Source organism: Falco rusticolus, chromosome 2 (assembly GCF_015220075.1).
Source record: "Falco rusticolus isolate bFalRus1 chromosome 2, bFalRus1.pri, whole genome shotgun sequence".
NCBI classification, from domain to species: Eukaryota; Metazoa; Chordata; class Aves; order Falconiformes; family Falconidae; genus Falco; species Falco rusticolus.
Genome location: NC_051188.1, coordinates 24647161 through 24674622, shown reverse-complemented (window position 1 = coordinate 24674622; position 27462 = coordinate 24647161). Strand labels below are relative to the sequence as shown.

Here is a 27462-nt window from a genome sequence, read left to right as displayed (position 1 = left end):
GGGGCGAAGTGGTAGAGGGAGGCGGTAGAGGTCGTCAGCGCTGCCCCTCCCTGCCCCCCCCCCCCCCCCCCCCCCCGCCCGCCGGCTGTGCGCCGCTCGCCGAGGCGGCGGGAGACGGGCGGGCGCCTCTGCTTTGAGGTTGGTGTCCTCACCCGCGTGTGGCTGCGGCTTCTGTTCAATGGGGCCGGGAAGGCGCTCCTCCCCGACGCCTCTACCGGCGTGTGGCGAGAGGGGGGCGTGGGCGAGCGCTCGGCTCGCCGCGTCCGGGCGGAGAGGGGAGCAGCGCCGGAGCGGTGGCGTTAACGTGCGGGAGCCGGCTGCGGAGGTTGTGGCGGCCTCGGCGCCGGCCCGGGGGAGCCGTGCGTGTATGAGGCGGGCGGCGGGGGTGCCTTGCGCTGCGGGGCGGGGGGGGCGGCTGGCACACTGCCGGGAGCCGGGGCTGGTGGCCCTGGGGCCCCCGCTGCCAGCGGCGGCAGCGCCAGCGTCCCCCGGCCTTGAGACGCGGCCTGGCGCCGGCCGAGGGACGCTGGCCGACGTGCTTTGTCGCCTCCGGGCCTTGAAGGAGGTGGTCGCGCAAGCAAAGCCAGTCAGTTCCTCCATCTGTAAGTTCTGCCACGTACGCCACCTTTTTCCATTTGGGAATTTATTGTAGAGGTGGAGCTTATGGCCTTGAGTTACTTGATGGAGTCTTCTGGATGTTTGGCAGGTTAGTTAAAGTACTAATTTAGTGTCGTTGCAGGAGCCGGCCTGCTGAATCACATAGGCGAACGCAGGCCCAATGTTTACAAGCCATTCTTTATAGAAATGTGACAGACCTATGCCTATCACATTCAAGAGGCCAGGCTGTGCCATAAATTGCACTTTCTCAGGACATAGTTGCTCTGTCCTCCCCAACAGTGCAGGTCGAGATGTTTTCATGTGCAATTTTGCTGTCCGAAAAGACAGCCAGAGAAAGTCTGGATTAGCAAGAAAGCATATTCCTGTGTGGAACAGTCACAGAGCAATGTCTTCCATCATTAGAGTTGTTGTCATACAGCAAGTGCTCACATGCTCTGTTTTCATTCCACATCAGAATATGGGCTCTGCTTAAACACCATCCCAGAAGACAGGTGAGGACATAGGAGCTTATAAAGCAACTTTTTTTTTTCCCCAATCCTGTTTTTGAGCAGGAGTAACATTTTTTGATAAATGGAGGATACAGTCCACAATTCATACCGTGTTGTGCTTGCTTTCAAATTTACAGAAAGGAGGAACTGAGAAGCTGGGGGTATGCATAAAATGCATACATCTTGAGGGGAGGGGAGACCATAGTACCCCCAATGTTCCACCAGGTTCTGAGGAAGAGGGAAAGTTGCATGGCTGTGTTTCTCCCCCCTCTGACATTAGTGCTTTTTCCAAGTAGTGAAGTCAAACGCAAACACTAAATTTGCTTTGGTTTAGACATTTTGAGACTAGGGATGGCAGGATTCTCTTCCTTTGGATAATAGGTGAGAAAGTGCCCAGAGTAACACCTTTCCTTGCCAGTTTTGCAAGTGAACATGAGATGATAAATGTTACTTGGAAATCTTCCCTTAATACTACCTGCATATCCTTCTCAGATAAAGGAAAAAACCTCTTGTTTCTTGTCCAGAATGAAGAGCATGTGATGTTTTGTTAATATTTATTCCTGGAAAGCTCATACGTTCACAGAGAGCAGTGGAATAAACTCTGTAGTAGGAAGAATACTTTTTTCCTTGTTTGGTACTGCATTTGCTTTGGGCGGCGTGGGGCAGTTTGCTGAGTAAACTACTTGACATTTGATTTATAATAATATTACTGCTGCTTTTTATGGCATTCTGTCTAGACTTCTGGAATACAAAGGAAAATCCAAGTAATTCTAACTAATAGATGGATAATGGCATGACTGGGTGTCATGGTGGTCAGTGGCATCTCACTTTGTTTCTAATTGCTGTTGTGTTTCTGAATCTTTACGGAATTTATTGGCTCACTCTTAGAGTACAATCTGTTTGGGGCAGGCATTGCTTTTTTTGTGTGTGTTTTTAGAAAACATAAACCCAAATGGTCTTGGTCCCTAAAAAAAGTCTTTGGTTGTTCCAAAACCAGAATATAATAACAGATTGCAGATTTAATTTTAAATCTTATTTGACTAGAGTACTAAATTATAAATGCTATCCAGCATCTGTTTGATTGTTAAATGAATTAGTTGGATTCAGTTTGTGTCACAGAAAATCATCCTCATGATTGAAGTATTTGCGGTTTTGTTGGTCATATTAGCAGTGATGTCAGGCATCAGTTTGTACATTGGAAATTGGCACATGTTTATCTTTTAAGAGATTTATAACACTTGGCAGATTAGCATAGGTCAGTAGAGAACAGGCTGATGTAATTAATTTTTCAAATATTTGCATTTAAAAGTTATTTAAGGTTTATCATAAAATGCAGCTGCTAGATTGGTACAGCACTACTGTTCTTTGCTAAAGTTGTGTGATAATGTGGCAGTTTTGTTTAAATGGTACTTCCAGTAGGTGATGTCTGCTTTTCTTCTGGTTGAGTTCATTTTAGTTGTGACCATGGAGGGTCTGAGGATGTATGTCATACGTCTGAATAACTTATGGTTTTTTACACTTTAAAAATGTGTGTGCTGTTAATTATTATTCTTTTTTCTAAGATGCTTCAGGCTGAAAGTAGAATAAGGCTCTTGGAGTGTCAGGATGAAATCACAATTGAACCATGTTCTAAAAAAATGAAGTCAACAGAAGAAGCTTACGAGGAACTCTCTGATGATGATGATATCCAAGCTATTCAGGAGGAAGTGGATGCTGAGAGAACATTAAATGATTTGATACCAGCGTATGCCTCAGATAACCAAGGGCAACAGGAAATGCAGAAGCAAGAGGAAACACTTACTGGTGTCTTGGGAACGCTGAATGAAGTGCTCCCTGAAAATAATCTAGTGCTTAGTCAGCCAGTTGATTCAGAAATTGTGCAGAATGTAAATCCTCCATTTGTATCAATAAATGGCACTACAGTTGAAGAAAAGAAAGGCACTTTTATTACAAATCATGCTGGTGAGGCTAATATTAAAAATACCAGTATATCATTCTCAATAAATAGAAATGCATCAGATGAAGAGTTTTTTACAAGCAAAGAATTTATTGGACCTATTTACAAACCTGCCGAATGTAACGAACGGGATGAATCTGGCAGTCGCAATGAATGTAAAAGCAGTGAGGGAGATCAGAATGAATTGTGTGAAAACAGAGCTAAAGGAATGGAGGCAAAGAAGATGCAGACTGTTTCTTCCGCTGTAAAAGAAATAGATGATGAACTGGACCAGTTCTATAAAGAGATTAATCAGCTGGAAAATGAAAGTTTAGATACTGTTTTTCAGGAAGAAAAAACTGAAACTTCTCAGGAACAATGCTCTCCATATAACTGTAGTCAAATCTCACAAGAGGATTATCACTGCATGTTGTTGGGCAGCTCACAAACATTTTATGAGAATGGAGAGCGTTTCTTTGGGGAACAGAACAGTCAGAAAACAAGCAATGAGCAGCAGTTTGTCATGGAAGGAGGTGGCTGGAAAACTGAAAATACCTTTAATGGACAAGCAGAATCTAAATATTGGAACTACTCAGTGCCTGAATTCAGACCTGCTTGGCAGTCAACAGTCTCTTTCGTCATACCTCAGGGACCTCTTGCTCCTAGATTCAACTATCAGTCACGTTTTCAGATACTTAATTCCCCACCACAAAAAAAAAATGTTCTCCCTTCTCAGAATGGTGAACTTTTGTACAAGAATGATCATGGTTGCCATGGAGCTACTGATATCAACAGTCATGGTCCATTGCTTGATCAAAGTAGCAACTATGCTGGTCATACTGATATCCATACTACTCAGGTCTTCATAAACGGAACTAATGACCAGAATGGACTCCAAAATAATGGTTTCTGTGAAACCAGCGAAAAGTGTTGGAAGGATCCAAAAGCTGACAATACAGAAGGAATGCACAGCTTTTCTTCCTTGTGGTTACCTGAAGAAAGATTCAGTTGTTCACAGAAATTACTCCTGATCTTAAGAGGCCTACCTGGTTCAGGGAAATCAACTCTTTCTCGGTAAGTGAAGATGTAAAGCTGGAAAAGCTTATTCAAATAAAAGTTTTTAATAATTAAAAAATTAATTTGTAAACAGTTGGGAAACTTTGGTATTTGTAAATTAGGCTGTTAAAATGCAGTAATTTTTACTTTATGTGGACAAATGACAGTAAGTATTAAAATTATATGCTTGGGGTTTTTGTCTCCTTTAGAGTTTTGATGAACAGGAGCTGTTTTGTGTTAAATTTAAAATGTTCTGTATTCATTAAATTGCATAATATTTTATTCTGGAACTTCCAGGTGTGCTAGTGTTTGATGGTCTGCCTTTTTTTTTTAAATTTTTAGATTTCTTCATTCAAAAAGCCTTCTGTCAAATGTAACAACATTAATTTGACTGAACCAGAAGTACTTTTTCATGCCCATGCAAAAGTATTCTAAGACCATTAGAATAATTTTGCTACGCTGAAAATGCTGTTTTCAGTGTGCTGATGAAAGTCAGTTTGGTCCCATTTTTTTCATACTATGGTCTGTCAACTTCTCTGTTTATTTGTGAACAACACGGAAGAAAAATATTATTTTTCCTTAAAAATATACTTGCTGAAGTCTGACAGGGTTAAAAGCAGGTACCACCTCCAACTTGGATTTTCTGGTTTTTTTCTTTTTTTTTTTTTTTGGCCTAGTTTAAAAAGCACTTAAATTGACATAGAGCACAGATGCTATCTGTATTAGGTGAAAAGAGGCTTCTTTTGCATAGCAAAAAAAACCCCAAACAAGTTACTATATCATTACTTACTGATTGAGCTTCATCCAGAAAATGTACATCACAAATGGGTTGTCTTCGTGGTTATTTTCTGTTGTATACTGAGTCTATGACATAGACACAGTGATCATGTTCATTGTCTTTTGTATAAAGGAGTAATCTTGCTGTTTATGGGGCTTTTTTCCTGATATTTAGGAGGTCATGATCTCCATGTCATAGAAAAATACCTATTAGAAATTTCTAGCTTACATGTTTGTAGACTTCAACTATATTGTTTTCTAGTTACTGATTGCTTTATTTTGCAAGCCTGCATTTTTGAAGCTACATGTGCCTGTGTGGGTATTATTACAATAATCTCTTTACTATATGAAAGCAAAATATAAAATGTAAAATACAACCCTTTGTAAAAAATGAAGCCTCATTCAGTGCAGTAAATGGATAATATTCAGTGTGAAGATATCAAATATTTTCTTTTTCCATGTTTGGTGTACTGAATTGTCTCTGAATCTTTATCCTAATATACTACTCATGCTAACCAAAAGATTCTGTATCTTCAGGTTTTTATGAACACATATTCATGCTTTTTTCATCTCTCACTAGTGAGATCAATTACTAATTTTATTTAACAGATGGGGAAGTGGGCACTATGAGATCAAGGTCAAGAATAGTCACCAAATTTGGGTGCAGAATTTGAACTGCATGGGACTTGTTTTGCAGTGTATTCAGTTATACGCAGTTTCATATGTTCAGTGTTTGGTTGCAATTGCTAATTCCCATGAAATAATGTCTCAGGGGCTTAGGTACCTGGGTGAAAAACAATCCCAGAATTAATGGCTGCCTATGGGGAAAATATATGCATTATTAATTAAGTCTTATTCTTAATAAAGTTGAATATGGTTTTTTGTGTAACATCATAGAATTCTGTGGTGTCGACTAGGACAGCAAATAGTCTTCTGATGTCGTATCAGTACCCACGGGCATCTTTGCAGGCTTGGCATCTTTACCACCTGCAGACATACTTCTACCACTCATGCTAGCAAAATGACCCTGTCTCAGCCAGTGGTACTATCTCATTCCCAGCTTCATTGTACCAATTTCTGCCTTGAGCTTCACTCTTTGTCTTCTCCCGATTTCCTAGATCTGCTGCCAGTACCAAGTTGCTTGTTCCAGTCTTTATATCACTATGCTTCTGATGTCCTTCCTATTTTAGGCCAATGTTGGTCCTTCTCTTGCTGCTCTTATGTTGGGAAAAATTTCTCCCATACAATGCAGTGCTGGTATTGAATCAGCTTCCTGCCACTGTCAGAGTGCTGTTCAGGAGTGGGTTTGGTGAAGTGAGAATCTTTGCATATTCTGCTCAACGTTGAACAAAAATGAGTACTTTACACTATTATTTTCTGTGCACATGGCATTTTAAAGTCCTACGGCTTGGGCAGATTTACTGAAAATTTTTGTAGGAAAAACATACGCACGCACTTTGCTGGATTTCACCACTTCAGTCCAAAGCTTCTCAGAGAAAAGCTTGGAATAACAAAACATGATAAAAATGCTGTGTTTCTTCCTTGGTTTTGAAAGTGGTTGACCATTTATTTAGAAATTTTCTAAAACAATTTGGCCAAACAGATACCTAGCAATGATATCTTTAGCCCAAGTAACAAAAGTCTGCTAGAATTACAAGTAGATAATAACATGATCTTATAATGCTGGAAAAAGATTACAAGGAAACAGACTTGGATTTTTAGCATATTTTGCTAATGAATTTGGCAGCAATTGCAACTTTTCATTCCTCCATAAGTATCTGAACATGACTTTGAATAGAAAGGAGCTTAATGAGGTTGAAAGAACAGATATTGGTGTCATGTAAGAAGTGCATTTCAAATGAAGTCCATTGTCAGGAATATTTAGGCAGTTGGCTTTATCTGGGGCCATTCTTCCTAAGAGCTTGATCTTTTGAAGGGCAGAGTTAGTTAGCATTTATAGCTGAATGTAGAAACAATTGTGTGCTGTTGTTTCTAACAATTTCTTTAAACAGTGTTACAAGCAATGCTTTTAGAGTAGCATTTACCAGCTTAGTAATACTACAGATCCTGGTGAAAACCTAGCTATGGTTTCTGCTCTGCCAAAAGGCAGTACCAGAAGGCATGTGATGACCCAGATGGAGCTCCCAGGTAAACATGCAGCTGTCCAGGTCACGGGCTGCAGGAAGTGCCTGAGCCTGTCACTGCTACTGAAGGGCAGCAAAGGTAGCACTTGTGTGAGGTGTGACCAGGGGGACGATCTGCTCAGCCTGGTGGCAGAGCTGGAAGGAGAAGTAGAAACGCTAAGGAGATCTGGCAATGTGAGAGGGAGATAGACTGGTGGAGCCGTGCTCTACCGTTGCTGAGACAAGTGCACCAGATGGACACCTCAAAGAAGTGGAGGATCCCATACCCTCTCACCACAAGGCAGAAGGAGGGCACCTAAGAAATGAGGAGGAATGGAAACAGGTCCCTGCTTGGGGCAGCAGGCAAATTGCCTCCTGGTCTAATTCACCTTCCCAGGCTCCTCCTGTATAGTAAGTATGAGGCTCTACATCAGGGGTCCTCAAACTACAGCCCGTGGGCCGGATACGGCCCCCAGGGTCCTCAATCCAGCCCCTGGTATTTACAGACCCCCCCACCGGGTGTTGGGGGGGAAACCAAGCAGCCACAGATGACTGCCTGCCACTTCATCTGCGCGCCGGCCCCCTGGTTAAAAAGTTTGAGGACCCCTGCTCTAGAGCCTGAGGGCCAAGAGAATTATGGTGTGGAGGAAGGCTCATCCAGGTTGGAGGAGTTATCCAGGGCGAGTCAATCAACCCAATGCATCATGACCAGCTCTGCTAAGAAAAGAAGAAAGGTGGTTGTAATCAGTGACTCCACTCTTAAAGGAACAGAGGGCCTGATATGCCAACTGAACCCAGCCCATAGGGAAGTCTGCTGCCTCCCTGGGGCCCAGGTAAGGGGTGTTACTAGAAAACTCCCTTGTCTGGTATGGCCTTCTGATTATTATCCATTCCTGGTTTTCAAAGTGGGCAATGATGAAGTCCAAACAACAAGAAGTCTGACAGCAATCGAGAGACCTCAGGGCCTTGGGGTGGCTGGTTGAGGGATCAGGAGCACAGGTAGTGTTTTGTTCTCTTCTGTCAGTTGCAGGGAATGACGGGGCATGTAAGTGGAAGGTCACACAGATCAATACCTGGCTCTGGGCCTGGTGTCAACAGCTGAATTTTGTTTTCTTTTATCATGGGTCAGTTTACGTGGTATCAGGCCTGCTGGCAACCTGTCTCTGGCTGAACAGAGGAGTTTGGCTGGAACTCAGGAAAATAAGAATATATTAGTACCTGTGGAAGAAGGGGCAGGCAACTCAGGAGGTCTAAAGGATGTCACAAGGTTATGCAATTAGATAGATTAGAAAGACAAAAGCCCGGCTAGAAATCATGCTGGCCACTGCTGTTAAAGATGAGGTTTTATGTATTTAAAAATATGTTTTTACAAATACTTCGGCCAAGGAGAATGTCTGTCCTTTATTGGAGGGGTGAGGGGGGAACATTATCAGAAAAGATGAGGAAAAGGCTGAGATACTTAATGCTTTCTTTGCCTCAGTCTTTAATAGCAAGACCAGTTTTTCTCAGGGTACTCAGCCCCCTGAGCTGGAAGACAGAGACAAGGAGCAAAGTGAAGTCCCCGTAGGAAAAAATGGTCAGTGACCTGCTGCTTAACTTGGATATGCATAAGTCATTGGGGCCAGATGAGATCCACCCAAGGGTACTGAGGGAGCTGTTGGAAGTGCTCACCAAACCACTTTTCAATCATCTGTCAACAGTCCTGGCTAACTGGGGAGGTCCCAGAAGGCTGGAGGTTGGCCAGTGTGATGCCCATCTACAAGAAGGGCAGAAAGGAGGTTCCAGGGAACAGTAAACCTGTCAGCCTGATCTCAGTGCTGGGGAAGGTTATGGAGCAGGTCATCTTGAGTGCCATCACATGGCATGTACAGGACAACCAGGGGATCAGGCCCAGCCAACACAGGTTTATGAAAGGCAGGTCCTGCTTGACAAACTTGATTTCCTTCTGTGACAAGGTGACCTGCCTAGTAGATGAGGAAAAGTCTGTGGATGTTTACCCAGACTTTAGTAAAGCTTTGAGACCCTTTCCCACAGCATTCTCCTGGAGAAACTGGCTGCTTATGGTGTGGATGGGTGTACCCTGCATTGGGTTAGAAGCTGGCTGGCCGAGCCCAAAGAGTGGTGGTGAATGGAGTTAACATCCAGCTGATGGCTGGTCACAAGTGGTGTTCCTCAGGGATCAGTTTTGGGACCAGTCCTGTTTAATATCTTTATCAATGATCTAGACAAGAGGATCGAGTGCACCCTCAGAAAGCTGGCAGACGACACCAAGTTGGGGGACAGTGATCTGCTGGAGGGCAGGAAGGCTCTGCAGAGGGACCTGGGCAGGCTGGATCAATGAGCTGAGTCCAGTTGTATGAGGTTCAGCAAGGCTCGGTGCTGGGTCCTGCACTTGGGGCACAACAACCCCATGCAGTGCTACAGGCTTAGGGAAGAGTGGCTGGAAAGCTGCCGGGAGGGAAAGGTCCTCGAGGTGTTGGTTGACAGCCAGCAGTGTGCCCAGGTGGCCAAGAAAGCCAACAGCATCCTCGCTTGTGTCCGAAATAGTGTGGCCAGCAGGACAGGGGAGGCAGTTGTCCCCCTGTACTCAGCACTGGTGACACCACACCTCTAATCTGGTGTTCAGTTTGGGCCTGTCATTTCAGGAGGGATGTAGAGATGCTGGAGCGTGTCCAGGGAAGGGCAACGGGGATGGGGAAGGGGCTGGAGCACGAGTCTGTTGAGGAGCAGCTGAGGGAGCTTGGGCTGTTTAATCTGGAGAGGAAGAGACTCAGGGGGGACCTTATTGGTCTTTACAGCTACACAGGGAGGGTGTAGGCATGTGGGGTCCATCTCTTCTCCCAGATAACAAGTGACAGGACAGAGGAAACAGCCTTAAGTTATTTAGATTGGATATTAGGAAAAAATTATTCACTGAAATAGTGGTCAAGCATTGGAACAGGCTGCCCTGGGAGGTGGTGGAATCACCATCCCTGGAGGTGTTTAAAAAACATGTAGATATGATGCTTAGCGACATGGTTTAGCGATGGACTTGGAAGTTCTGGGTTAGCAGTTGGACTTGTTGATCTTAAAGGTCTTTTACAACCTAAATGATCCTATGATTTTAAAATTATATTTAGCTGTTGTCTTATTTTTCCTCATCTGTGATGTTAGCTGTTTTAAATAGGTGAATTATTAGATTCTAAGAGATCTTCTGTATCATAAAATCATCTGTCAATGTAGGCTAACCAGGATGAAGGTTGATGGACCATTCTATTTTTGAAGAAAAATCAGGGTAGGATTCATCTGTGTGTGCATGCATGCACATGTGCACTGGAAAAAAACGTGTATTGCTTTTTGACTAGTTAAAATAAGAGTTTTGGTTCAAGATGAGTTCTGTATGTTGAGCTGGTATCTTCTATTAGATCAGATAGCGTGTCTGGAAAAAGTGGGTGAGCTGGTTTAATTTCCCTGTCCTACTACGTTCAAAGGTGGGTGTTCAATTGTAGGGAAGGTTTAGGGTGAAAAAGCTGCATTACAGCAGTTGGATAATACTGCTACTCATTTTCCAGCATGTATAGACACGAATGCTGACTGGTCTGTAATTTGACTCTCTTATTAGAAACGTATTTATCTTAGCTTTTCTGTTTCTCCATCTCTCAAAAGTGGGCTGTCATCTGTTTGTGGGTTTCGATAGTAATGCCTTGTTTGCATAGATGTGCTTTCTGTTGTTTGTTTCCTAGTTGATGATCCTGGGATAAATTTTATTTCCAAATTTATTTGCAAGTTAGAAGTTGTGAGTTATTCTATATAATGTCAACTAGTATCTTTGTGTTTTAAATTTTACAAGTTTAAATACTGTGAATTCTGAAAGAGGTGATTGTCAGGCTTGGAATATGTTATGTTTTATGATTTAATTTCACAATTTAGAAATGGGCTATGATCATTGTTGCAATAATTGAAGTTTCACATCTTAAACTCATTACTTTGTGATAGCTTGTGTGTTGTCTATAGAGTAAAGGTTCAGTTACTCAGGCCTTTTTGGTAGTCATTTTGCCTTCCCAAATTCTGTACTTTTAAGATTATTCTTGCAAATATAGTTTACTAGATTAAGTCTGTTATATCAGTTATATAGGTTTATAAATAAATTATTGTGTATTCTGAACTTCAAGGAATAATAACAAAATATTTCAAGAATAAATGTTATTTATGGGTTTGCAAGACTCCCAAACCCTTGTCATTGCGTGTCTTAATTGTGACTAATGATGTTTGGAAGATGCAACAGAAGAGTTTGAGTAAGTGAATTATTCTCCAGAACACTGAGCAAACAGAGTAAGTTCCTAGAAATAAAAATGAAAATGAATGCCCTATTAGTCTTGTTTCATCAGTTCATACATAATCCTACAGAAACCTGATGGTCAGGCTCCTAGAAGCTGTAGGGGCGTGTCTATCTACTCAGCTAGTAGAAGAATCCCACTTCCTATTTGCTATCTCTTTTATTAAGGCAGATGGTCCTTACTCCTTAAGTTGTGTGTACATGTATTTGGCAATCAAAAAGTGAGTGTGGAAGATGGATCCAGTTTTTCTAGCATTATTAATTGCAAAATGTAGCATGCTATAAATAAATAAGAAAATTGGGCCGTGTGTGAAATCACAGCCAAGTAGCTTCATATAAATTCCTGTTAAGTATTTTATACCAGAGAGAAGTAGAGATGAAAAAATGCTGTTGTGTGTGATGTATGATTTACTGGTGCCATTTTATCTGCATAGAACAAAAATAGGCTTTGGATCTGTGATCTCCTAAACCAGTGTAATACACATCCTATTAAAAAGCATAGGCTCTAACAAAAATAATTATTGAACAATGTCCAAAAAAAGAGTCTGTACTTCTGGTGTATCATGCTTTGTTTTCTGACATAACAGTGCTATTTGTCCTGAGGTAACCTTGGTACTCTGGAAAAGAGAGAAAGAGCAAGGAGGAAAAAACCAGCCTGTACACAGCTTTGATCATGTTACTTGACAGTTGCATTATTAGTAGTTTCTTCTGGTCCTCAGTAATCTGAATTTTGTTGTTACAGATCTCTGTATTTTAAAAGCAAAAATAACCGACAGCATAGTTGTGGAACAACAAAGGTGTAGGAATGTAAGTTAATATGTAATACAGTGTCCCACCTCAGCTCCCGCATACTGCTAGTGCAGTTTGGTTCTTGTAGCCTTTGGGTACATTGTCTATTTCTGAGCTGGAATAGTTGCCTAAATTTCCATAGGAATGATACCTGAGTGTTGCAATGGGCTATAAATACTCTGTGGCACTACCTGGCTGTTTTCTATTTTCAGGTTTAGATATACTATAGAAAACATAAATAGTCAAGGAGGTTTTGTCACCACATTTATTCTGTAGATCAGACTTTAAATAGAATTGTACTGTTATCTCAGTTTTATAAGGTTTTCCTTTAATCTTCCAATTTCCAAGGGCTTTCTGAAAATAAAGTTTACATTTGGCACAATGGGGATTGCCCATTGGAATGGATTAATGTGAATTTGATTTGACAAAGATTCTGATGTTATTGATAAATCAGCAGTTAATTGTTCCCTGCAACTTTGCTATAATCAGTTTCTCAGACTCACATGTATTTCTTGGCATGCCCGGGCAACACTTAAGATGAATTTTAGTTAAATCCAAGAGGCACTTCTATGATTCTTCTAAAAGTTTTGTCTTTGATGTTTAATGACAATGGAAATACAGCATTCTAGAAAAGCTTAATGGATTTTTGTAGTAGTCCTACATCACCCATTACAATAACTTCTGGAATTAATAAACATATTATTGGTAATCTAAAATATTACAATATAGAATAAAAAAAAGCATGTAGACAGTGAACATTGCAACTGTGTCCCTCTGAGTTCCCCTTTTTACGCTCATTGGCTTCCCCACCGTGTCTCTTCTTTGTTTCCCAGAGCATACTTAAATTTCTCCCATGATCTTCAGTGTTAGCTGTGCAAGAAGCAGAATGTAATGCAACTTATTCTGACCTACAAATGAAGTAAACTTCTAACAAATAAAATCTATGTTGCTTGGAAATGGCAGGCCTAAAAGACTAGGTTAATGTAGGATGTGTTGCAATTTTTTGCTCTTTTTTAATCTTTACGGATTCTAATTTGAATCTCTGCATTTTATCCATTTGTTTACAAATTTGTTTTGCTTTCATTTGTATGTTTCCCCCCCATAAAAATCCATACTATTTTTGAGATAATATTTTGTCAGGTTTTCTTGAAATTGGTCTATATGTCCAGAAGTCACCATGGAATGGCATTGCCTTAGGAAATCAAGCTAAAACACTCAGTCAAGTGGTTTAAGTGATTCAGGAAGTGATTGTTTTTACTCCTGATTTGAAGTAATAAATTCAGGCATAGTAAAATGCATGGCTTTCTGATCACCCTGTTAGCCCTAAAGTATGAATGATATGGAAAAACAGTGTAATTCCCTGACAAACTGAGATATGGAAAGTTTTTATTCTTATATCTTAATTTTCTTGTCATCTATTAGACTGAAACTGCAGTTCTACAACGTGTGGTAACCTGTGTAGCAGCTTACTGCTGTGTAACTAGGAGAGGTCTCCACTGATAGCTGCTTATGATGTATCACCTTTTGGGGCCTCTTCTTAAATAGGCTCAACTGCTAAAGCTTCAAAGAATTAACCCGGGGGAGGGTGAAGAAGGACAGAAACTGATTGCTTTTTTCTGGGTTGTGAATTCCAGTGGTTTATAGATCCAGTGAATGCCAGAATTGATGAGAAAACAGAGGCAAGTAGGACTGTGTCATCAGGATTGCAGAAGACATTGAGCTGGAATAGAAGAGTATAGGATCTTGAAGGAATATGGATGCACTTCTGTAATCCTGATTTTCAGTAGTAGGATAATCTTCAAAGTTTATTGTGATCTTTTAATTTTCCCTGAAAATAAGGAAATTGCTGTAAACATCTGTAGTTTTCTCTTGCTGTTCCTGTTCAACCCACACTGTATGTGCAGGCAGCATGGGCAAAGGTCAGAGGAGGGCATGCTGAGAGTTTGAGGTGCAGAAAAAGGATTTAATAATCCAGTTAATTTCTCAGTTGCATCCAGATTTCTTATGATCAGATTGGTTTCTAGAGATAATTCCAAATGATAATTGATATGGATAATGTTAGTAAATATATTCAGTTATTATGGGGTACTTAGAACTTATAGCAATATAACCATTAATTAGATGGGTACAAGCATGTCTTGGGGGGTGGAGGAGAAGAAACAACAAATACAGAAATAGTAGAGAGGAGGAAAATATATTGCTTTAATTTGGATTTGAGTGTACTTTTATAAACCTGTTTGAAGTTCAGAAATAGGGCACAATTAAATTTATTTTAGCTATATTCTTTTATCTGTGTCTTTTTCTCTATCCAAAAAATAAAAATTAAAATATTTTTGCATTTTCCTTTGTTTAACAGTGTTCTGCTTGGTCAAAGTCGCGATGGCATTGTATTCAGCACTGATGATTATTTTCGTCAAAAAGATGGATATACATATAATGCTGCTCAGCTTGGTGATGCCCATGACTGGAACCAGAAGAGAGGTTTGAATGCATAAGAGGAATCCTATTAAATTATTCTGATTAAATTATGCTTATATTTAGAAAATAGAAGTGTAATGGGCATGTGTGTCAATAGTCTATATGAAAAGGAGTGTGTGTATATATGTTAGTATAGGCTATATAGAAGTATATATTTAAAGTAATCTTTACATTTTAATTGATGTAGATGTGTACATTAAATTTTGAAGCTGATTTGTTACATTTGATACTACTATCTTGATGACAGAATTGAACCTTTTTAATGCCCGCAACAGCAGAGTATCCTATTTTTTCCAGTATCTTTCCTGATCTGAGGTTCATCCAGAGTTTATGGAAGAGTTTTTCTGAGGAAGATTTTAGTTCACCTGTGTGAATTAACAGCTTTAATAAGTCATCTTTCTTAATACCTATAAATGTCCAGAGGTTGGGGTTTAACTGGTAAGGAAGTAGAAAACTGCTACAGAAAGGGCAAGAATTTGCTACCCTTCTAACCCTAGGTATCTAAGAACCTCATTATCTGTTTGTTTAACTCTAAGGAGCGGACAAACTGAACATCTCCATTGCCTGTGTATGCAGAATACTCTGTGCTGCAGTGTCTCAAGCAGATGCTTCCTTACTGTCTAGAGGACTACTGCTTTGCATCAAAAGATACAGAGAGCCAAGGAGAAAAAAACCCAAACAGATCTCCCCTCCTCACCCTAATCAAAATTTATGATACATCAGGGAACGTTTCTGTATGAACAGTGAAGGAACTTCTTAGAGCGATCATTAGAATACCATTTATAAAGAGCACTTTTGAGGTTGGAATGCAGCAGTAACAAATACTTTGAATGAGGTTCCCAGCAGGAACCTAAGGAACAGAAGAATTGATAAAGTAGTATTGAATAGATGAGAGGGCTTAACACTTCACAATTACAAGACCACCAAACAGTTCTCACCTGATAATGGCTTCTGGCTGTTTCTGTGAAATTCTTGATGTGTTTGTGGCTGACATTGCTAGTACTGCTTAGAACAAACAAAAAAAATTTCTTGGCTTCAACGTGTAGCATCAGAAAATTGATATTTTTTTTAAATGGAATTCATTTTCACAATGCTTCTGTAAAATAGATAAGGAATTATTGTTATGTTTTTACCGATTAACTGATGCACAAAGAAGCTGAGGAATAGATTTTATAAAAGCCTTACTTTCAATTGTCAGATGCTTTAGAGTAGTTGTAGGAGGAACTGAAGAATCTTCTTCATGAATCTGATAATCATAACTTTGACATCTGCTTCTCCATCTGGTTTAGTTTCAGGCTGCAAAAAGAACCTCATTTATTGATTCATGCACAAAGTAGTTCTTTTCTAAAAATACAAAAATTGTGTCCCTTTCTGCAAAGAATGGCAGAGGTTTTGCTTTCAAAGTAAAAAGGTGAAGGAAGTTAAAACAATGAAAATTAAGGTAGCCCATTTGTCCCAAAAGTGGGATACTCAAATACCCTCTCTGGCTACTCTCCTCTGCAGGAGTTCCTTCTGAACTTCTGGTTAATAGTAGCTGAACTTCTGGTAAGAATAGCTTAACTGTTGTCCCAGTTTGTATAAAATGGAGGTGGGTATCAAGCCTGGTAAGGGTGTAGAACCTGAGTTTTTCCACTTCCTTGGGTAAGTCTCCTGCGTAGCATTATGTAGAAGCTGAATGTCATAATCATGCTCTCTGCATATGCTCAAAAAAATGGTTGTGCAGTGTTGTTTTTTTCAGGCACAAATCCTAGTAATGTGGGCTAGGAGTCCTCTGACAACGTTTTCTGGATGAACTGTGTAAGGGATTTAGAAGAATGCCCGATCTCAAGATCAGAGTTAGCTTTAGGCATAAGATAGATGCTTAATTGATTTATCAAGACTAAAGCAGTCTTGGGCTTGTGAGGAGATACCATGTTAGGCATTGGTAATATTAAAATGTTTTCTGTGCTGTGGAGCTGATGAATCTCAGGTAGCCCAGAGATTTGCATGTTTTATCCCCTAAACTCCTCCAACCAATCTCAGTTCTGCACTGTAATCTCTAGGGTTCTTCTGCTGCGTAAGAAGCAGTATACTTCTGCTGGTTCAAAGTTAAAAGCATGCTACTGCGTAAGTGTCCTGCCAAACAAATTGCATCATGACTGTGTTCTGCCTGTCTTTCTATGAATAAAGATGTGAATTTGGATATGCCTTCTTACTGCTTGCTGGTTTATAGAACTCAGAAGCAGTTTATTATTCCTCAAGCTTCTGCCCTCTTTTGGATTTGGTAGAAATTGGCCAATGAGTTCAAACATTATTCAAGTGGAGACAGCATGGTTGTAATTATTTTTTTTAATGGAGCTCAGAAATATTTCAGAGGTGTGATGTCTTTTTGTGAAGATTGCCTGTTTCTTAGTATTTTGTTGGAGAAGAACTGCAACACCTGACCACAGGTCTCAGTTCTACATGCCCCATGTGTAATGCAGCAGAGCTGGTAAAGCTGGAACCATGATATGGTTTCATACCAGGATCTCCATACTCAGCAGGCCACAGGCTTTAGGCAGTTTGCTTTGACTTCTACACTTCCCGTTTACCACCTCTTTGCATCAATTCACCACCACCTATTTTTTATGCCCTTCACTTAATTTTTCTTACCTTCTTGCTTCTACTACTTTCCATTCCTGTTTCTACCTTTCAGTGCTTTTATTCCTTCTTTTAGAACAGGGTGTTTCAGTCAGAGTAGATTAGTGCAAAAAACATCTGGAACACCTTATTTACATTTAACGTTTTATTTGAGTTACATAGTTGTTTATTAACTTGCACTATTTTTCATTGCAGCAAAGCAAGCAATGGAGCAGGGAAAATCTCCAGTTATAATAGACAACACAAATACTCAAGCCTGGGAAATGAAGCCATATGTGGAAGCGGTAGGTTTTGTTGTGTGATTATATCATTTGTTACAACTTTTCAGACTTACCTTCACGTGTGATAAGTTGGTCTGTTTTGTTGAGAAATATTTTCCTTACTCAAGTTCCTAGAAAGAGACTGCTTATTGATACGATCAGTAATTGGCATGGCTATAGCTCAGACCAGTTTAAGGACTGACTTCATCTAATCTGCTTAGCCTGGAATGAAAGCTAAGACTGGTTGGGACTAAGTGAAACTCAGCATGCTACCACTGCAGTTAACTACATCTTTAACTACATCTGTTTATTATACTGGTCTAGAAACCTTTTGTTACATTTTATGTAATAATGATACACATCCTACATATTTTTCTTTGCTTGCTGCAGGCTCTAGAAAAGGGATACAGAGTGGAGTTCCATGAGCCAGATACTTGGTGGAAGTTTGATCCTGAAGAATTAGAAAAGTAAGGTTTATATTACAGAAAACATTGTACTTTTTATATATAGACAGATAAACAGGTGCACATAAATATATATTTAGTACATTATATTTTATTCAGTATCGTATTTTTAAATACTTAACTGCTAGTATAAAATACATTTTATTTAAACAGGCATTTTGAGATATACCTTTAAATGGAAGTGTTGTGGAGCAACCAAGACAAATAAATAGAGGTCCTCTTCTGTTGGCCCAAAAAGTTGATATTAAAACTTTGTTGGATGTGAGTAGAGAAATGATTGACCCCTGTAAGAATCGCTGCTATTGTAATAATTATTCTGAGAAATTTGTTGCTGCAAAATGCTGACATCAAGAAATAGGTAGAAGACGAATAGAAAGTACACATTTTGTAAGGAGTGCATCAGTGTAAGTGCATTCTTTCGTCTACTTTTATACGTGTTCCAGTGTCAAAGAACAACAGCCCATTACTAATCAGCAAAAGTTAAAAAGAAAGCTCAGATTTTATATCGTTCTATTGCAAGATTTTGTGTAATTGTCCCCAGTCTTCAAAGGATCTGACTTAAGGGTACTGTTGGACATGCTGGGATGTTAGAGTGCCTGGGAAGCTGCTTATTAATCCTGGTTAATGTCTCTTTTGTCTCAGATATGTCTGCTTTAGGAATCTAGGAGGTATCAAACCATCTTAGGGATATTTCATTGCTTGAAATGTAATGTAATATTTTCATGGTTGATCACTAAGAGTTCTTTTACTGATTGTCATTTTATATGATTCCAACTGACTTGGCTTGTAATTGTTTCAGCTTTGTAAAGTAGCCCCTACAACGCACAAAGTATGTGTGTATAATACTTACATTACTGACTTGGACTTTATTGTGTTTATAAATCTTTTAAAGCTTTCATCTTTTGCTCCGAAGGTACCACCAACTTACTTTTATAGATGGAGTCCTCTCTCTGTAGAATGAATTCTAGTAAGTTTTTCTAGTTTGGGGTGCAGCACAGCTCAGTTAGGAAACTGTCTTAGTAATTAGACACTACTAAGATGTTCAGTGTAAGATTTTCTGTATATGAGACAGACTTGTTTTCCAGGAAAATTCACTTTTTTTCCCCTGTTATCTGTTAAGAAGGTGTGAAAATGTGAAGTGTTGTTATCATTGAATTTATTTGTCTAGTCATTAATTGTAGGAATAAAGTTTATATCTTTCCCAAAACCAAAGGAAACCCTTGAACTGTGAAGTGATGCTGTCGGTTCTTAGGAGCTTCCTAGAAATGCTTTAGCAGCTCCAGTTACTTCGAATATTTGAATAGAGGCCCCTTGTCTTAGAAACTTTATTTGTTGAGAGTTTAGAAAGGGTGGTGATGTGAGGTTTCATTTTGGTTTTCAGTTCCTTGGGGAGAGCACTCAATTTTTTAAGAATTTGGGGGTTTATTTTGGTTGGGTTTTTCTTCCATATTTTTGTATTTGGGTAATAGATCACTATAGAGATTTTTTTGTAGTTTTGGGATTCCCTTTAGGAAATTTGAGCTCAACATTTTGTGCGGTGTTTGAGAAATCTGTGAAAAGGCTCTCTAGGTCAACACTGGGTGGATTCTTGATGTGAAGAATGTGACGGATGTTTTACCATTTACCAATGGAATGAGTGTGAGTGTCTTTTCTTTCCAGTTTCCCTATGAGGTACAAATTATCTTTAGAGTCACTCATGAGTGACTTTTGCTTTTAGTTTTGTTTTGTGCACATAACTTTTGTGAAAACATCGTGACTCAACAGGCACGTCTTGCTGTAGTGCTCAAAACTTCTTGCATAGCCTTTATCATAGAATCATAGAATTATTTAGGTTGGAAAAGACCTTTGCCTCCTATCACTCAAAAGTCATCAAAGTCAACTGTTAGACCTTTATATAAAGGATCTTTGATACAATTTTTAGGAAATCTTGAAAACTGCAGGTGAAAGAACAAAAGAGTGGTAAAATCACTGGTAGAAGAGAGATAATTTTTTTATTGTTATTTTCTTTTTTAAGTGTCTAATCAGTTCTGGATGAAAAAAATTAACCTCTCATGTTTGCATGCTTTCTGAGAAGCTGGTCAGTTGAGAGCTAGAACTTTTCTTTTAAAAAACGTACATTTTATTCAGGCTTTTGGGGAATAACAGATGTCTTGTATATAATCTGTATTTTGGGACAGATGATAATTTCTTTAAAAGTTGCCGTGTAGCTTCACGCAGGCATGAAACAAACACGTTTAATATAATCCTTTTTCCTTCAGTATGATCATAAAACTGCAATTTGGTATTGACTTCATTAAATTCCTGCTGATTCTTTTAAGGAGTCACGTCTAGGCAGAATTACTTTGCCAGTGTATTGGTATGTAAGATTCTTCTAGTGCAGAAGCATTTAATAGTGGCAGGACTTCGCTTTTATCAATAGATTCTGTGTTCCTCCAAGCAAAAACCATCTTCCAAAGCATAATTGTCTGTTAGGACCTTTTGCTGGTACATCTGTATTGGTTAAGGGTGGATGGCTTTATGCTCTTACAGCATAGCCAAGCCTCCACAGGATGGAAGAAGACATACCTGAAGAGGAGTTCCCCATATTAAATGACACTATAGAGCAGATTTGTTTCCTTTTTAAAATTAATTTCTTCGTTTGATGTGATTTTGCTGTTGCTGATTCTATTATCCTGCCTTGTTCTTCAAGGAAAAGTACTTGCTCATTTATGAAGTGATTCTGCACAAGTCCATTCAGTTGTGGATGATTGTGCACTTTATGCCCAGAGCACTTGAGCTGTAATCTTTTTCTAGGAGTACTAAGATATGGAAAAAAATTAATAATTTTGTGCTTCCACTGTTCGGCATAAAAGGACTTAGACTCCCTCTTCCATTTTTTTTTTCTTTTGTGAGAGTTCAGTGCTTTATAGAATCCTCATATTTCTAGGGGCTTGGCTTTTTTCTCTACCATTAACCTAGTTCATATTTGTTAATAAAATCAAAACTGTTAAAACTTGTGAACTGTTAAGTGCAACATGCAGCTTCTCCTGGATTTCTTTAGCACAATGTGGAAATTAGTAGCGTTTAAATGTTGAGCTGCTTGTGATGATCGCTCTGGCTTTTTATGTTGTCTCAGGGAAGAGTATCTGTGACAGAAATAGTCTACTTAGGCTTTTTCTTCCCAGACAGGTAGCTGATAAAATACACCTTAAGGAGCCAGCATAATTCTGACTACTTCTGAGATCACCAGTTCTTCCATTCTGAATGTGAAACTAGTGTGCTTCTCACAGTATGCTTTGACTTTGAACCCTTATCAACTTGACACATACTTCTTGTTTGTGCTTCTTATTACAACACCCTGGGGAAGGGTGAGAGGGGGATCAATCTTTTAAAATCTTTCTGTATATGGTATCCTCTTTCCAGTATAGCCTGTTTGTTCCCAGTATTGATTTCTCCTTCACAGAACTGAGCAAGTTGGTAAGGAGGCCCGTGCCTTTTCTGTCCCTGGCAGAAAGCGCAAAGATGCAGGCATATATTCCCTGTTGGTATAACGTGGAAATAATTCAGCTCGGACAAAGGTTTCTTGGTGATAAGAATATACTGGGTTATGATAAATGCTTGTCTACACTATCAGAACATTTTGCTTATGTTTTTTATCTGTTCTTTTAGGTTCAGTTCTGTTACACTGCTAGCAATTCTCTGACAGTTTGTGCATGAGTTTCATGGTTTTCTTTTTGGCAGAGACAGAAATTTTCTGCTAACATTGATTTTAAGATCCTATTCTATAGATACTAAAGACTCTGGATACATTCTAATAATGTCTAACGTCTCAGGTTATTAATAGGCCAAGTTCTCACTGAAAGTAGCCTTTCACTAAACACTGCAAGAACAGGACAACACTTCTGACCTCTCCTCCCTTACATGTGTTTCAGTACATTTCCAAATTTACAGCAAGTAAGAGCTAGAAGGTAAAGGTATTGTGAACATGCTGTTCTGGTTCAAAAATTAAATTGGTCCTTATTTTATGTAGAGATTTATTGATGAGAAAATATTCTGTCATTAAGTCTTGAAACCATGTAGTTTCATTTTTTATGCTAGTTTGAACATTGTGTTCATAAGTAGTACTCTGTAATATCATTCATCCCTCTACTCATTAGGTAGTACGCTATGTAAAATCTATTGAGCAAAGTCCTTCTAGGGTTATTTAGGTACATAGTCCTCCTGAATAACATCACATTTCTGTACAAAGAAGAATGACTGTATTGTTCTCCGTTCTTTAATATATGCAGTAGTGAATTGTTAGAGTAAGTCTTAACACTTAAGTTGAATACTAAGAGAATGAAGTTATATCTGAAATTTAACTTTTATTACACTATGAAGAGCAAGATGGAAAATTGTGAAATTAGAAGGCTTTTTCTTTTTCTTGAAGACTGTAAACATATAAGCATACCAGACAATTTATTTAAATTTTTATTTTTGTAGGAGGAATAAACATGGGGTCACTCGTGAGAAGATTGCTCAGATGTTGGAACGATATGAATATCAAATATCCATACCTATTGTCATGAATTCAATGGTACCTCCCCACAAAAACACTCAAAGGCCACCTCTGCAGCGAAGACATAGGTGGGGAGGCAATACAGACTCATGGAATTCTTTCAATATTTCCGGTAGCCGATAACACAGTTGCAGTCAGTTAATAAAAGTCCGTTACTTGCCCTTCTAAAACATCATCATCTCCAATAAAGTAGTGGATCTTCCGTGTTTTAAATAGGCCTATTTCAAGACCATTTTCTTCTGGAGCTTGTTCCTTTAATGGACTTGCATGTAAATAAAATTGTACATTAAATGTTTTTTAAAACTATATTTGTTACAGTTGTAATAACTTCGATTTCAGTAAAATATTTAATAGAGTATGACATATAGCAGAGTCTGCCTTCATAAACTGAAGACAATGATGTGTCATATATCAAGTAACTGTTGAGCAGTTTTTTTTAAAGAGGTCATATTAGATATCTTTTAAAAGTGAATCAAAGCCCCAGAAGAAGAGGTTATTTATGTAATAACCAATTTTAATGATTGTCATTTAGTCTTCTTCTAGGAGATTTTTTGGAAAACACTTATGTCCTGGATTGTTCTTTTGTTCTATTTGGCATGTATTGCCAATTGGCAAAATTTTGGCATGTATTTTCTGGTTTCAGTTGTGGTGGTTGAGTTTTTCTTCTGTCTCAAAAGCTCATCTGGCAGCTGAAGCAGCATTCTGCCAGTATAGTATTCACCAGCCTTAAACTGTGCAACCTGAATTAATTTTTTTTGTGTTTGTTCTCTGTGGTAGTATATAAACACCACCTTTCTTGTGCTGACTAAAAAAGCCTAAATTTTATTACTAAAACACAAAAAATTCACAGCTCTGTTTTTAAGTCAATTTCTTTCATTTACAATAAAAATGAAGTATTAAAGCATTAGGTTGACAAGTCCCAGTCCACAGTTGGGATGTGTCAATTCAGTATAAATAGTGGATATAATTCTGTAAAACCATATTGCATTTCTGATTTTGGCACAGCCAATGTAATCTGTTTAGTACATAACAAAGAATGAGCCAACATGGAGATTGACTAATTTACTGCCCTTTTTATCTTAAAAAATTATGAATGTGTAAGTTTTCACTATGCTTGTTTTCTAACAGCTTGCTGTATTAATAAAATACATTTGTCTTCAGTGTTGGTCTAGTAGTTCAGTGCAACAGTTTTTACTGTTTTCAAGCTTGTAGGATTTTGTACAAATGAGCATTATTACTAACCTGCCAGCTGAAACAACCTGTCTTCAGTTCTAACTACATCTGATTTCCTTATACACTGAATGATTAAATCCTGAATAGGAACTTTTGTCAAGAACACGAGTAAGTAGCTAAAAGAATTTTTATGCTTTTCTTTTACTAATTTTGTGGAACAGTTGCCAGCATAATTTTTTTTACTTCTAGACAACTTTTGAATAGGCGCAAAAAACGTCTTCACCTTTAAAGTCTGAATACCATGAAAGCTGAAAATCTAGGTATATGATGAAATAGCTTTCCGTAGTTTTCTACACCTATTGTGCAAATCTAAATGTGTATGATTCAATGTATATCTGCAGTAATATTTTCATCAGAGATTGGTGACTATAAAAATTGAAGTGTGCAGTTTCACATTTTACAGTAATTGTTTTAATTATTTGAAAAATAATTTAGAATACTTCATCAGTGCATGGATTGTTAATATATTGAATTACATATATATATATATATATAAAAGCTCTTCAACTATATTAATTGTCGTCCCTCGTCTGTTATTCATACCAGTTATGTTACTGTATTTTAGTTGTTGTGGTTATCTTTGTCCGTGTCTCAAAAGAATCATGGAAATCATTGTAAACAGTCAGTAAGTACTTCAGTTATCCTGAAGTTTTTGTATTTAAACATGAAAGCATATTTCAAGTGGGAGGAAGATAAAGAGGTTTTAGAAAGACTAATTTTATTTATGTTACTTTAAGCCATAATCATGTGGTAAAATTTATTGAGGCTTTGTGTTATATTCACACAGTGTGCTAAGGTATGACAAAAAAGAGCTGATTATTGAAAATGGATATTATGATATCTTTTGGTACCTTCTGCCTTCAGTTTTTAAAGTAAATGGATTTTTTAGCAGTTTTTAACTGATATTTAAGTTTTCTTTAACTGAAGTTTGTATTTAAATAGATGTGAATTCATAGTATTTTAAAATGGTGCAGCATTTTTTGTGTTACCTTTTTCATAAATTATTGTTGGGTGGTAAGTGTTTTTGATAGGCAAAACACGTTGATCGATAATAGGCTTGCAGTTTGCAAAGGACACATAAGAAAGGAATGCTTTGCAACTTGGCACTGTATCAAACATTACTTGTAAACTACCTAATCTATAAAGCTGTATTCCAGGGTAAGTGCAATGACATGGTGCATGAAAACACAATGAAATTACTGTCGGTATAACAGATTTTTGTTTCATAATACATTCATATGTCATGAGGATATGATAGTCATGGTCATACATGTATCTCTGAAGTTGCTTTTATGCTACAATATTTATATGTAAAAATAATAAAAAGGTGATGTGAAGTACATGTTGCAGGTACTTAATTTCTCCTGCTCCCTCACAAACAAGGAAAATTACTTACTTTGTCAAAAAGTATCTACAAGAAATGTGAGAACTTGCTGATCAATTAGACTGGAAGTCTTAAAATTTTAATGTCTGGCATAGTTTTAATGCAGTATCTTGTTGATGATAATGTACCTAGAATGAAGGTTTCCTGTTGTTTTAGATTTTTAGTAAATTGCTGGTTCATCATTCATGAAATGATAGTGTCAGCATTTTTTTTTTACTGTAACTAATGCATAGTACCTTAATGTTACAATTTCAGATTCTAAGTATCTGCTGCATACTTCAAACTAGTGAGATGTTTGGTAAGTAAATTAAAACAGAATAGTTATGATAGCTGTAGTTTTAACATCTTACTCTTCTAAGCATGGAATTTAAATGAGAATTAATTTGCAGAACATATATAATTCCATTCATACAGTTTACCAGTTAGCATCAGCTATGTAGGATTACGTGTTGTTATAGAAGAAAACAGTTCTGGTTTTACTGTTTCATCTAAATTGCTGTTTCTTGTTTGATTAGTTTAGTTCTTGAGGTATCAAGTGTCTTCATCAGCCTTGTCCTTGACAGGTGATTTAATGTTCTTATTTTTCTTTTGTTTGGAGAAGAAAAAAACCCCTAAACAATCTGAAAAAACAACAAAACAAAATAAAACGACCCCAAACCCCACAAATCCAAACCCTGGAAGACTTATGTGCTGGTTTTGGCTGGGATAGAGTTAATTTTCTCCACAGTAGCTAGCATGGGCCTGTGTTTTGGATTTGTGCTGAAAACACTGTCGATAACACTGGGATGGTTTAGTTCCCGCTGAGCAGCGCTTACACAGCACCAAGGCCTTTTCTGCCTCTCACGCTGCCCCACCAGTGAGTGGGCTGGGGGTGCACAAGAGGTTGGGAGGGGACACAGCAGGGACAGCTGATCCAAACTAGCCAAAGGGATATTCCATACCATGTGACATGCTCAGCATATGAAGCTGGGGGAAGAAGGAAGGAGGGGACATTTGGAGTGATGGCGTTTGTCTTCCCAAGTAACTGTTATGCGTGATGGAGCCCGGCTTTCCAGGGAATGGCTGAACACCTGCCTGCCAATGGGAAGTAATGAATGGATTCCTTGCTTTGCTTTGCTTGCATGCACGGCTTTTGCTTTCCCTATTAAACTGTCTTTATCTCAACCCACAAGTTTTCCAACTTTTACTCTTCTGATTCTCTCCTCCATCCCACCAGGGGGGAGGGAGCGAGCAGCTGCGTGGGCTGAATTGCTGGCTGGGGTTAAACAGTGACAGGCTAATGTAATATTGTATTATTTTTAACCTGTGATGTTAAATGATCTGCTGTGAAGAATTCTGTCTTCTGATCATGTATCATGTCCTCTAGGTTTGCTTTAATCTAGGTCTCCATGCTGCATAATTTTTTTTAAGCTTTTTGTCTGTTAAGAAGAAAGCCAAGGTTTTGTTATTTCTCATCTATCCCTTGAAAATTTCTGCAGAGATGGTAGTTTTTCTTTGTTTATCCACTAATAGATAACTGAAAACCAGGCTTCGTCCAGCTGTGATGGAACCCATAACGTTTATATGTAATTGTTTTGTGTCTGTCTTCCCTGATGCAATTTAGACTTTGCCAGTATTTTCGTCTTTGAGCTGACCAGTAGGATTAATTTCCAGTGAACTGGAAAAATACTACTTTTGTATTTTCACATTAATGTGTGTGATATCTGTAGTTTTAACTGTGGTTTCCTCCTAGCAATGCAGTTTTCTGGAAGAAATGTTTTCCCTCTGTGCTGGTACGTTGTGGAGATAAGGTGATTAGGTATAAGATGAGAATTGAGGGTTTTCCGTACAAAAGAACAGATGTTTATTACAATGCCCAGTAAAGAGCAATAAGACAACATAGTGTTGAAATGCAGTTCACAAAATTGAAATTAAGTAGTCAATTTAAGAGTGGTCAGATGCTTCATATAGATTGGATATGGAAATACTTAAGTCTTTCCACAGTGACACTTAATTCAATGTTTACATTTTCATCTTTTGAAATAAAAGCAAGAGCAGAGATTAAAGCTTTTCAGTAATATTTTCCTAGGTGAGAATCTACTTGTACATCAGTCAGTTTGGGGGGTGGGGGTGGGGTGTCTTTCATCTTATAGGCTAATTTGTTGAAATTACCTGTAAATCAGCTTATGTTGAGTTCACAGAAAAGTATATGAAAACAGAGCTATTTTAATTATTTAGAAGATAAAGTAGTAAGAAACAGGGTTTGTCAAGGTCAGATAATCTCAAATTAGACAAATTTATTTCTGTAGTAATGAAGAAGCAGCAAGTGGTAGCTTTAGCTTGAGATACTGTCAATGTCATTCTAGATCAAGGATAATAAAAGCATTGAAGTATTGCATCTGGAGC

At 38.4% G+C, this 27462-nt stretch overlaps 1 protein-coding gene across 3 annotated transcripts; it reads left to right on the top strand.

The window, feature by feature from the left end:
* Positions 1–15: 15 nt before the first annotated feature.
* On the top strand, positions 16–25030 carry LOC119142811 (NEDD4-binding protein 2-like 2). Of its 3 annotated transcripts, none has more exons than XM_037376185.1 (6): positions 16–138; positions 2669–4116; positions 14459–14583; positions 17395–17483; positions 17850–17926; positions 22385–25030. In XM_037376185.1, the coding sequence occupies exons 2-6, from the start codon at positions 2669–2671 to the stop codon at positions 22581–22583; spliced, it is 1938 nt and encodes a 645-aa protein (XP_037232082.1). In that variant the 5' UTR covers positions 16–138; the 3' UTR covers positions 22584–25030. The 3 variants fall into 3 exon arrangements, with proteins under 3 accessions (XP_037232082.1, XP_037232083.1, XP_037232084.1); XM_037376186.1 differs by lacking the exon at positions 16–138 and adding an exon at positions 432–602; XM_037376187.1 differs by lacking the exon at positions 16–138 and adding an exon at positions 628–706.
* The last annotated feature ends 2432 nt before the right edge of the window (positions 25031–27462 follow it).

Coding starts and splice junctions, on each gene's coding strand:
- LOC119142811 (XM_037376185.1), top strand. CDS start 2,669: ATGCTTCAGGCTGAAAGTAGAATAAGGCTCTTGGAGTGTCAGGATGAA. Junction 4,117..14,458: donor GGGAAATCAACTCTTTCTCG/GTAAGTGAAGAT, acceptor TTTGTTTAACAG/TGTTCTGCTTGGTCAAAGTC. Junction 17,927..22,384: donor GATCCTGAAGAATTAGAAAA/GTAAGGTTTATA, acceptor TTATTTTTGTAG/GAGGAATAAACATGGGGTCA.